Source organism: Condylostylus longicornis, unplaced genomic scaffold (genome assembly GCF_029603195.1).
Source record: "Condylostylus longicornis isolate FDR11 unplaced genomic scaffold, ASM2960319v2 ptg000020l, whole genome shotgun sequence".
Classification (NCBI taxonomy): domain Eukaryota; kingdom Metazoa; phylum Arthropoda; class Insecta; order Diptera; family Dolichopodidae; genus Condylostylus; species Condylostylus longicornis.
In genome coordinates this window covers 1,515,299-1,528,546 of record NW_026577989.1, presented here as the reverse complement: position 1 = coordinate 1,528,546, position 13,248 = coordinate 1,515,299, and the positions used below count along the sequence as shown (strand labels likewise).

The 13,248-nt window shown below is 23.8% G+C and overlaps 1 protein-coding gene across 1 annotated transcript in view; it reads right to left on the bottom strand.

Moving 5' to 3' along the window:
* The window catches only part of LOC129606636 (nephrin), a 504,217-nt gene that overhangs the window by 26,179 nt on the left and 464,790 nt on the right, over positions 1-13,248 (bottom strand). Inside the window, exon 19 of the mRNA XM_055517050.1 lies at positions 3,646-3,836. Coding sequence (XP_055373025.1) covers positions 3,646-3,836 — 191 coding nt within the window. The remainder of the gene's footprint in view (positions 1-3,645; positions 3,837-13,248) is intronic.

Here is a 13,248-nt window from a genome sequence, read left to right as displayed (position 1 = left end):
TCTGAAATTAGAAAAAAATTAAAACAATTTGAATTTTAAATAAATTATTGAACTTAATATACATATATATATATATATATATATATATATATGCATATATTGTATGTATTATGCATAACCTATATATAGTTACATGAATAAATAAATATTCTTTTTAATATGTATGTATATATGTAGATATTTTTAATAATAATTGTAAAATAATAAATTGTAATTAAATCGAAACTTTATGTATTTTTCAAAAAATATTAATGACATTTTAATATTTGATTGATGTTTACAAAATATGAAACTATGTTAACAAAATAAAGGGAAGGAAAAAAATTTGGTAATATGTAAATAATACTATTTTGCCCTACTATAAGGTTACATTCTAAGAAACAATGAAAAAGTATTTTAAGACTTTTAAGATTCATATATTAAATAGAATTTACTAGTAGTACGTTCACAAGAAGATTTCTAATAGATATAACTTGCTAAATATGTGATGTATATTTCCTTTTAATCAAGGATGATGTTTGAAGCATTCACTTACACATAACAATTCTAAATTGAATAAATTCATATTTAAAATTTAATTTATATCGGTTTTACCATAATCTACTCAATTCGAGAAATGCTTTGTTATTATTCTTGAAAATTAGTGAACATGTCAATTAATTATAAATTTTTGAATTCGACTTGAACACTTCTGGAAAGCTTATATTGTATACGATTTTCCATATGAAATTATTATTATTTTCTTTTGGCAAAGGAATTTTCGACATATTTGTTCAAATGTTATGTATTAATTACCTTAAAATTTTCCTATCAAATTCATACAGATTTCAAATATATATAAGTCCTTAATAAAATATTTTTAAACATTTAAAATGAAAATAACAAAATGTTGTTGAACTGTTTTTAACATTTTTTAAATTAATTTATTTGTGAAGTTGAGTAAATAGAAGAGAACTGTGATACAGTTAAAGAATTCAAAGAAACTTCAATAATAAATTGAAAAATTGCAGTTTGACACTTTTAACTAATTGTTTTAATATACCCAACATCTTCGTGAAGGTTATATTAAATTTGGTATGATGTTCGTAACCAGTATCTACGTCTCCGCTATGGACATATATATATATATATTCTTGACCAGCGTAAAATTCTGCGTTCATTTATATATGATCGTCCGTCCGTTCGGTTGCACGATAACTCAAAAACGAGTCAGGTAAATACAACTAAACTTTCACAAGTTTTTTTTTTGTACCAAATAGTGTCTATTGTAATTGGACCAATTTGGACAACGGGTTTGGGTAGTTGCCATACAACTCAAAGAGTTTATATTAAATATTTCAAAAATACCTAATAAGAGGCATAAATACGAAATTTTGTGTACGTGTGTTTAGTTATATTTTACATATTCTTTAAAATTTTAATGGGATGGCTGCACCAGTCCGGGTTGCTGCTATACAATTCTAATAGTAAATTTTATATATTCAGAAAAATAAAAAAGAATCAGGTCCATGAAACTTGGCAGCCATGTGTCCAATTATAGGTCAGACATATTACAGTAGTTTCTATAGAACGGCTTCACATATTCGAGTAATTGTCATGCATCAACGAATATGGTGTAGGGTATGATTCAATCGACTTATTCCGATTGAAACGTTTTTACTTGTTTATAATTTAAAATTGTGCCAATCGAATGAACAAAATTTTCAGTTTTCCGTTTTTTTTTAAATGTTATCGTTGCATATATTGCATATGAAATGCTCATTTTGCAGAAATTAGGAATGTTATGAACGATATTGTGTTTTTCGCTGTAATATTTTAATTTTTTTTTGTTTGCTTTCTTTTTTATTGTTAATGAAAAAACACGTCATTCGAAGAGAAGAGGGAGGAAATGAACATGTTAACTTTAAAAAAAACTATAAAAATTCAATTTTTCTTTTCATTTTATTTTTTTTTTTGTTTGATAATCATTTTATAGTGATAACGCACATATATGTAAACACAAAATCGTTAAAATTAATAGAAAAAATTCAATAAGAAAAACACAAAATCAAACATTTTAACGTTGCGCATTTCAATATTTACTATCCCAATATATACATATATAAATATATTTACACAAGCTTATACATCTGTATCACTATGTACATACATATGCATATTTTTTATTTACATTTATATTAGAATATTAAATATATAAGCATGCATGAGTTGATTCTAATATAAGTAAAAAAATAAACAAAAAAAAAAATTTTTTTCCTTTTTGGAAAACCTTCAAAAAAAAAAGTGAAAAGCCCCTGTAGCATTTTATGCTTCTGTATACACGGTTTTACTCTTTACACATATTTTCTCGCTTATTTTTTTTTCTACCATTATATAGAAGAAAAAAACTTTTAATATTCGTTCTTTTAGAAAATAATGGTAACTTTTTATTGCATAAAAATATAAATAGTCAAATTAAAAAAAAAAAAATGATTTTATATTTTTTTAAAGTAGCTGCATACTATGAAAATTAATTCTTGTTCTTTTATTTTCAATTTGTGTATGAAATGTTTTACATTTTGTTGAAAAATCCTTAAAATAAAAAGAGTCTTTGAGCTGTGAAAAAATTTCGAAGTTCAATTCTTTTATTCAATTTCTCACATTTCTTGTCATATTTTCATATTAATTATTTGGAACAGAACTCAGTTAACATTATCCATCTCTAAGAAAAATAATCGTATATCGATAATCTTGAAAATATTGTCAAAATTGCAAAATTTTCAAAGTCTATCAACTGCTAGCTGTGGTTTATCGACTCTATCGATCATACTCCAACAACTATTTAACTAAAATTAAGTTATTTTTGTTTAAAAAATCGTTAAAATTATGAGATTGCCCGTTTAAATATTCAAAACTATATTCAGTAATAAAAAATTTGATATTGCTCTTGAATGCAATCTTATCAATTTATGTACATTGCCTTTGATATTGTAGTTTTTAGTTTCTGTTACTCTTTACAATGAAAATATTACTAAAAGAGCAATTTTTTTTTCTGTAAAATTAAAAACTTTGTGTATGGTTAGAAACTTGCCAATAAAATATTGTAGTTTTCCCCATAATATATTTTTTGTATTCACTGTAGTGAAAATTTTCCAGATTTTAATATTTTTATAAGTTTAATAAAAATGATATGAGCAAAAATTAGTGTAGCATCATAAAAGGGAATAAAAGGTAAAAAAGAGGTACTTTTTAATCCTTAGAAATATTTTGGATACAAATGTATATAGATATAGTAAATTATTTCGTTTCAATCTCTAAAGAAAAATCACCCTCAGTTAAAATAAATTTTTGTTATTTTTTTTTCTTTCCAAAAATTAATAATTCAAATATTACAAATATTATTTCATATATAAAAAAGAAATGGGAAATGGGTAAAAAAAAATTTCTTCCAACAGAATAAATTAAAAATTAAATTTTTGTTTTCTTTGATTACATTATATGAAAAATTCTTATTTTTAATAAAAGTTCAAAATTAAATTATATATATATAAAAAAAAATTGTTAAATCCTTGAGTTGATTGATTTTTTTTTTATTTTTATTAAAATTAAAAAATTCAAAAACAAAACTATTAAAAAATAAAATGAAAATTTTCGTTATTGACTTACCATTGGCGGATACGACAAATAACGATCACTATTCATATTATAATAGGAACCATCCATTGGTGGTGCTGGTGATGGGGACGGAATATATGTTCCTTTTGTTACTAACATTTGATCATCTCTTGTTCGATGATCATTGAACATATGTGATGCATTATTATTATGTCGTGGATGCGGCAGTGTTCTTGCATTAGCTATTTAAAAAAAAAAATAAAATAAATATTTAAATTAAAAATTGATTTCAATTTTATTTTGCATGAGAAAACTTAAATAAAAATATCAAATATTTTGTTTTCTTTTTCATATTTATTATATAAGAGTAATTGAGTAATTTTCTTAAACTATATGTTTATAATGTACAAGATTTTCTTCCAATTTAGGATGTTATTCATGTAAATATCTTTCTTCAGATATTTCACATGTTCACATACGAGGACTACTATAATGTTAATGCTATATTAAACGAACAATTTTCTATTTTTCATTAGAAAGAATTAAAAAACAACTAAATCTTATTTTACTGGTCTTAAACGTTTACAATAAGACAAAAGTATAGTATAGTGTGATATATGAGTAATTATTATTCGAATTGAATCATAACATTCATGACAATAACACATTTTACTCTAATCTCTTACATTTTTAAAATTCTCTTTAAATAAAATTTTGAATAACATGTTCTCAAATATTAATTGCTGCAATTTCTTGTATATTTGAATTTTGTCCATTACTACATTTACTATCTTAGAAATTATTTACTATCGCTTAAATTAGCAAACCATAGAATTTTATATATCAAAAATTTTTTATAGTAACCAAAATAATCAGAATCAGTGTTGCCAACTCTTTTTTGCTGAATTTATCATACTTATTTCAAAAATTCCCATTTTTCCTTTTTCAAATCCTATTCTTTCTCATATAATTTCCTTTTAAGAAATTTTTTATATATATTCGATACATCTAGCATTGTACTTAAATAAAATACGTATTTACTAATTTAACAAAACAAAAATACTCTACACCCTTCAATTCCTCAAAATTTCCTCAAAATGGGGAATTTCTTACTATTTGGAAACACTGAATTCAGAACTGCAATTTAAAAATCTTCAGTTTAGTGTTCTGTCAAATGAGAGATAGAAAGAGAGAGAGAGAGAGAGAAATCGTTTAATAAAAATCCAAATTTTCGGAAACTCTTCTCATCTTCCGCTATTTTTACGGAGATAAGAAGAATTCGTTTCATAAATTCTTCTTTTTCTCAATGTTTTTTTTAATAATAGAAAATAATAAAATAATGTTCACCTAACTACTTAAGCTGTCCCTCGAACTTTTTAGTTTTTATGTAGTGAATTTTAAAGCGTTTTAAAATTCACATTCTAGTATTTTTTAAGTTAAACTATTAAAAGTTTGTAGAACATTTTCTTTGAAAATTTCAAGTTTAAAGTAATTTTCATTAATTTTTTCTCCATTCAATTTTACGAAAGAAAGAAAAACTTTTTCTCTTCTTTGTTAAATAATATTTTATAACTAGATGCGAGAGTATGTGTGTTTAGTAATTTTTAATTAACCTTCAGTAGAAAATTTTTTTGTATTTTATTTTTTGCTTTTGTTTTTAACAGTTTAAAATTAAAATAAAATTAAAGGTTTATGGCGAAAAAAAAGAAATTATAATTTTTCATTGTTTTCACTATTAAAATTTTTAAAAAGCACCATTTTGTTTATTTCAAATGACTGGAAATAATTTTGTTTAATTTTCTATCTCATTTCTATATATATACCTATTTTATATAGAAGCTTTCATATTTTTATACATATAGAAAACCAGTTATATGATAATAAAAACAGTAAAAGGAAGATAACAGAAAGTAAAATAATAAAAACAAAAATAATAAAAAAAAGTGGAAACTTTTACCTGTGATTAATATGAAAACAGGTAATTCAATTACAAAGTTTAACTCTTGAAAGTTTTCTGAAATAATTAATTTAATACAAAACTTTTTTTTTTTCTACTTTTTTTTAACTTGCTATTTTTTGCCTATTATTTTAGCTTTCTAATTTATATTCCTCCTGCTTCATTTCGAGTGTTTTTTTTTCTTTTTCTGTTTTCTTATTTTTATTTTTTTTTTATGTTATTTTAGAACAAATTTATTTTATATTTAATTTTTCATTGCTTTTATTATTGTTTTCTATTTTTTTTTTGTTTTTTTTTTTATTCATCTCCATTTTGTTGAAATTGTGGAATATTATATTATATAATATATTCTTTGGCTTCAATTCATATCTGGTTATATGTTATTATTATGTTAAAGTTATACAAATATAAGTGATTCTCAAGTATAAGAAATATAGAGTATGTATAAGTAAAATAACATTGAATTTAAGTGGACTATTTTAAGAATAAAAGTGATCCTTCTAAATTAAAATTACAAGAGGTAGCTGTATTAACTTTAGCGCAGTAATCATAGAATAAACTACATTTTAAAATACGTATAACATGACAGGCATAATATTATAAAGAATAATAATATAATCATAAGGTGTAAGTGTAAAGATGAAATTAGATAGATATTTTAAAAATTGTGAATATTTGTGTAAAGTGGATCTTGTGAAAAACGAATCATTACTTTTATATTTGAAAAATAGGTAATTTAATTAAAAAAAAAATTTTATATTTTGCATAATTTTAGGCTCATTTTTTTAAAAAGTCGGGGAAAAATAAGTTCATTATTGTGAATTAAGTCTGCAAATGAACAGAATTATATGACTACTTTTTTAACTTGAATTTTCTGTGTGAATATGAGACTGGTGATAAGTTAGTTAATTAGAGAGGGGAGGTGTCACCCTGGACTGTACCACTTAACACTAGGCCGGTAGAAGTCCCAGTAGCATCCCTCCACAACATATCTCTGCCCGCTAAGTCAATTGACGTCTCTTGAAAAAGTTTAGCAGTTCATCAATAAGCGCCTTCAACAAATTCTCCAAGCCGTCAAACTAACATAATCAAAAAAGCGTCTCCTCCTTCGCATTAGGGCGTGATACTCGCAGAGTACGTTAAGTATATCCTCCACCTCCCTGATGTGATTGTCTGTTTTGATATTTTTCCAATGGTCAAATTAGGTCAAATTAATTTCCGTATTTTTAACCTTATAAAATAATGACCATCTTAAAGTAATTAAGTTCTGAAAAATATAAGGTATTTTTGAAGATTTTTCGATTGAAAACCACTGTTACAAAACTAGGCCGCCTGCCAAATAGAAATTGGAATAATGATGATATGAAAAAAAGAAAAATGGGAAAATGAAAGAGGTGGGCATATGAAAACTTTTATTTTGTTTTAAAACTGCCAAACAACCTTTAAAATATTTTATTTTTTTTTTGCTTTCTTTTTGCTGTTTTTCTTCTTTTTTTTTATTCTTTTATTCATGAGTTCTGGCAAAAAAAAAAAATTCTATTTTCAACAAAATATGGCTAAAAAAACTTTTCTCTAGTTTGTCTAATGATATATGTTTGGAAATCTGCAAAAATTTTCCACAAAGTCAAAAAAAAAAAAAAATGGAATAAAATAAAAAACTGGAGGAGACTTTTTAGTAAAAAAAAAAAATTTTTTTCCTTTTTGCTGTCATATAATCCCTTTCTTGTTTTTAGCTTTCTTTTTTTTTTTTTGAAGAATTACGACACATTTTAAATTTAACAAATGTTGTGGGTTTGTTTGTATGTTTATCGTACATATGCAAATGCCTAACTTTATATCATTTGCCGTTATAAGCGATTTTTTAACGGTTTTTCTTATTTTTTATTCTTGCTTGTTTTTTCTGGTTATGAAAGTTGTTTTTTTTTTCTTTTTTGCTTTATTTTGATTCTTTCAAATTATCCTTAAAATTTACAACAACTTGTAAATATATTATATATGAAAAAAAAATAACGATAAACGTTGAAAAATAAGGCAAAATATGAATAGAAAAAAAATGTAGGAAAAATTTGCAAAGTTCCTGATAAGGTAATCGTCAATCAAAACACACTCATCCACCTAACCATGTTACTATTACTATACTTTTGTTATATACTTATGCTAATAATTTATATTGTGTATGAAATGAAAATGAGATGTTCTTATGTTTGTCTGTATAACAGTGACTTGCAGTTAAAGTAGGTCTAGAAATTTTTATTCACAAAGTTTTCAAATTCTCACTTATTTTCTGTTACGGAAAAGTGATATGATTACATTAGAAAAATATTTTTCAGATAAATAATCACAAATTGCAGATTTAAAGTTGTTATTATTAAAGAAATTAATGATAGATTAGCTTGTTTTAGATAATTCAGAGTGGTACCGCTGGACCTCTTCTTTTTCTTCTCTATTTCCATACCGCATAAGGTCCAATAGCATTTACAGTGGCCGAATGGGTAGCAAGATGAGAGATGTTTCCTTTTTTTCCCTCACGGCAGCCTTTGCAAAGATAGTTTGCTGGGCGACTCATCGCCCTGGCACGATCGCAACTCAAACAATGTCCCATTATTAATTTTAATTAATAATATATTAAGAAACATATTATAAAATCTAACTTTTCGGATGTCGTTTAAAAAATTTTGACCCTTTTGACTCACTCCTTTCAAAAAACAAATGGACTACAATAAAAATACCATATTGCCTTGTGATCACTCCTTATTGTGATATTGTGTTAAGGTAATGAAATTTTACTTAATGATTTATTATTGATTCACCAGCTAACATAAATTTTAAATGGATTCAATCAAATACGATACAAGCTAAAATTAGCACAACTTCTATTCACTCTATGAAGGTAAATGGAAAAGTTATATTGCTTTAATTGTTAATATTGTTCCATTCAAATGAAAGCAAGTTGAAATGATTTTTGAAGACAAATATTAAAATAAATTTATCAGTAATTTATAAAAGTATAAAATTCTTAGAAGCTACTGCGTCTTAATTTTTTATATATATGTATATGAAATTTATTGAAACGAAAAAATAAGGATGAATACTTTTATACACATTTTTTTTTTTCTAAATACCTACAAGTGTGATATTTTATTAGTGTCTTGTGTTGGGATGTTTAAAAGTTAAACAGAAAATCATAACAAATATAAAATGTAAGAAAAAAAAAAGAAAAAAAAAAACATATAAGAAACATTTTGTTTCTCGTTCCTTTTAATTTAATGTGTTGCTAGGGAATAATTTCAACCCTACATTTATGCCATTCTAAACTACATAATAATCGCTCTTAAAAAAGGATATATTACAATATAATATACTAATAATATTGTTAATTTTACTTTTATGGTATTTGTGTATATTTTATATATGAAAATTGTTTTTGAGAAATAATTGAGAACTTTATACATTGACGTAAATCAAATTGTAGAAAATTCGAATTTCTAATAAAATTGCAATGAAACGAAGTCATTGAAAGACTTCAGCATTGTTTGTATTCTCACCTCTGATGTATTTTCTTTTTATAAAAAACAATTTCTTAGCATTTTTCCAAAAAAAAAATTGTTATTAGTTTCCATCTATCCATCCGCCTATCCGTGAACATGTTAAAATAGAAGGCTGAAATTTTATATGTGAATAGGTCTTTACTAAAAATTTATTTCCCTTAAAGGCCTAACTTAGAACCTAAAGATCTAAAAAAGCCATTTTTGACTATTTATTGTAATAGCCCCACAAATTTTTTTTTAAATTTTACAAACACATAAAGATAGAGGATGATTTATTTTAACTCCGTATATCATAGTTGATCTTGAAAAAAACAAATTGGCCTCTAAAATTATCCAAAAAACAGTTATAAAAATCTGAAATCTGTTTTCATAACAGTACGAACTTATGCTCGAAGGGTATACTAAATTTACCTTACCGTTTGCAACGTTAAGAAATAATGGTCTCAGAAATAGACTCAAGTTTTTAATCAGCGTCGAATTCTTCGTCGATTTAGCTTTGGACATATCTCAGAAAATATTGAAAAGACGCTATTGAAATTTTTCATACAATAATATAGTTATACGACAACTTACGGTCATAGTCCGTCCCATAGTCAGCTATGGCATACTTAGTCGCACATAGGATAACAATTTCGTACTGGTATCGCAGAGCTGACACGTCCAACTCTATTTTTTCTCGTTTTTTTTTAATTTTTTGTATTGTTTTTCTTCTAGACGTCAGCATGTAGAAGCCTGAAATTTTAACACCTTTTTGATACTAATCAACAGTTTATTTCGTTAGAAAAAAAAATTTTCCAACTCCATCCCCTCTCAAGTTCTTGCCAGTCGAAATTTGTAATATTCATAGTTTCGGCATTTTATATTTGTGAAACTGCAAGCTTTTCCAAATTTTTATAAATCCAGGAGGCTGACGGCAATTTCCGTTCCAACAAAACACAATAATTATTTTTCTTAATTCACTCAATTAACCCTTAAATTTCAGCATTATATTAACGCCTCTTAAATTTTTTTTATTTACGTTACCCTAAAAGTATGCAATTTTTTATGTTTTTGTTATATGAATTGCCTCTGCAAGAATAACTTGTTAACTTTAATTTAACTTTCATTCTGATACAACATGGCATTAAAAACCATACCATGATTTTTAATTGTGCTAAATTTAAACTTTTTGTATTATAAAACAAATTTTCTTTTACTATTCAACAATATTATAGAATTTTTTTTTAAGCATTATCAATTCAAAACTGTTAACAAGTGATATTTTAATTGCGAATTTCAAAAGTTTAAAATAGCTTTAATTCTATAAATTTTACGGTATTCTTCTTTTTTTTAAAAAAAAAAGTTTAATTTTCTTTCTAGTATACGCTATGAAATTTAATTACTATTTTTTTTTCTATTCACTTTTAATGATTTTTAATGTGTGTGTTAAACCAAAAAAAATTATTTTTTTTTTTCATTTTTCTAAAATTTCCCATTATCTATATATTTTGGAAGGAAGTTGATAATGGGAAAAGAAAAAGTAATTTAAAATACAATAAAAAAAGAGTAGAGTGAAATAAGAATATTGATCCTGTATATGCGAAATTTCATATTGTATTCTCTGAAATCTGCGATGAAATTTGGAATTCTTGACATGAATTTTTTGAAAACAGTTTTTTCTTTTTAATAATATTATTTTTTTATTATAGCTACTTAAAATAATTTTGGTAATCGAAAAAATTGAAGTGAATATGAAAGTTTTAAGTATAATAATTTTTTTAAAGCTATTAGAGTTTTAATATAGATTTTATTATGTCATAGTCTTTGGTAAGACCTATTAATTTAAAATTAAAATAATTTTCAAGACTAGTGTCATAATATTCACTTTGAATATTTCAATAATTTCTAGGGGTCTATTGAAAATTAATTTTATTAATATTGGTGCAAATGATTTTATTTTTTACTTATCATGGTTTTTTTTTAATTCCCGAACTGTACTAATTTCACTGGTTTCATAAACTATATTAATTAATTTATTTTTAAAAGGAGATGTTTTTATCAACTTAATGTTATCATCGCTTGGAAATTATTAAAAATTACTTTTAATTTTGTATTATAGGAAAATATTTCATGCTTTTTTAAAATTTTAAAGTAAGACGTCCTTTCTAGTTTCAATTTTCAATGTATTTGTATTTAAATACGAACTATTTTTAATAAAGTAGAAAGGAAATTTTTCGTTTTTAATTAAAAATTATCCATTAGAAAGAGCTCTAATGAATTTTTTTGTAAAAATTTAATTAAATTAAGTTGAAAGCAAGTAAGCATGTTTATTGCGAACTTTTCTTTATTAAAAATCATTACTATTTTTTATTTTTCATATTTAATATCTTACATTGTCTTCTGAGTGTACGGACAATTTCAAAAGACTAGAAAAAAATCCAATATTTTAACATTGTATACGCAAAACTTTTTATATGGATCAAAAACACACATATGCCATACATATAACAAATAATTAAATTTGAAATACTCGTCTTATTATTTTATATATTTTTTTTTTTGTTTAAATTTAATTTTAAAAATTTCATTTTTAACAATAAAAATAAATTACTTTTTTTTTCTCTATTTTTACTTTACTTTTTTCTTATCCTTAAATTATTTCGCATGAACAAGTTTTCTTATTTCTTTAAAAGTAAAAAAACAGAAAAATATAAATTAAATAAATTTTTCAAAAAAAAATATTAGAAATATTATGAGAAAAAAACTCAATACAATTTAAACATAAACATACAATTTAAAAATATGAGACCGAAATATTTTATAACTGTGAGATTAAAGTCGACATTTTGAAAAAAAAAAAATTAAATTTTTGATTTTGTTTATATTTTTTTTTTTCCTATTTTTAAATAATATTTTCTTCTAAGCAATACAAAAAGCACATATATGTACTATTATGATTATGCACATACACAACAAAACAAAATGAAGAAGAAAGAAAAAAAAAATGAGTAAATAATAAAAAATGAAAATGTTTTCTTTTCATAAATTTAATAAAATATTTTTGATTTCTGACATGACTTAAATAAAATGGGAATGTACATATATGTATGTATATATTAATATGTGCGTGTACATAATTTTCTAAATATGGATTTAATAATGAGAATATCAAACGAAAAATAAAGAAAAAATATGTTAAAAATCTAATAGACTCGTTAAATATTCTTTAATAGTTGTATACTGCGATCACTATAATAAATCGTAGTAGAAGGAAAATTTTCAATATTCATGTAAGAAATTTATTCATAAAATTGTCAAAACAGGATCGTCGTATAGACTTTCTCTTTGAAAATTTCTTGTTCTCTTTATAATATTTCAATAATAGTTATTTAAATTTTGCACTTCAAATTTTACCAGCTGCGCTTAATTCTATAAAAACGAAAAAAAACTAAAAAGCGGCTATAATTATTTAGAAGTAAATATAATATTGGCGGCCCCCAGAAAAATTTCTTGATCTGGAAAAAATATGTTGCGAATGCAAATTTGTTGTTCCGAAATTTACTTATGATTTCGGAACTAAATTAATAAGTACATGAAATACATGACAAAGAATATAAACCTAGGCAGTTTTTTTTGAATAGCAAATCACAAAAAGAAACCTAAATTCGTCATAGTTTAAAATTTACGGCCTCTTATTTTTTACGAATTTGGAATTACGTTTACGAAGTTCTGAATTTTCTAAATTAGTGTGTATTATAAATAGTAAAAGGAAATTTATTATATTTCATTTCTGTTTTAATATTTTTTTGTAAGATTTGGGTAATTTTATAAATATTTTCATAAAATAATGTGTATAACACTAAGAACATATATATATATATATATATATATATATATATACATCGTAATATTAGGATATTTAGAATTGGTCAAATGTTATAAAACAGATGGCCTTTCCTTAATATTTATCGTTTCACTGCTCCTGTCTAATAATTTTCATTTAATTTACTTGATATCAGTATAAATGTATATAACTTTTTTTCTCAGGTTATATAGAAAATATTCAATTCTCTATCGCATGGTTTACTCAAAAAAGAAACTCATATTTATGTAAGTTTGTTTTTGTTTTTAAGGAACAAAAAAACCAAAAAACAAAAAAAAAGAGAATGA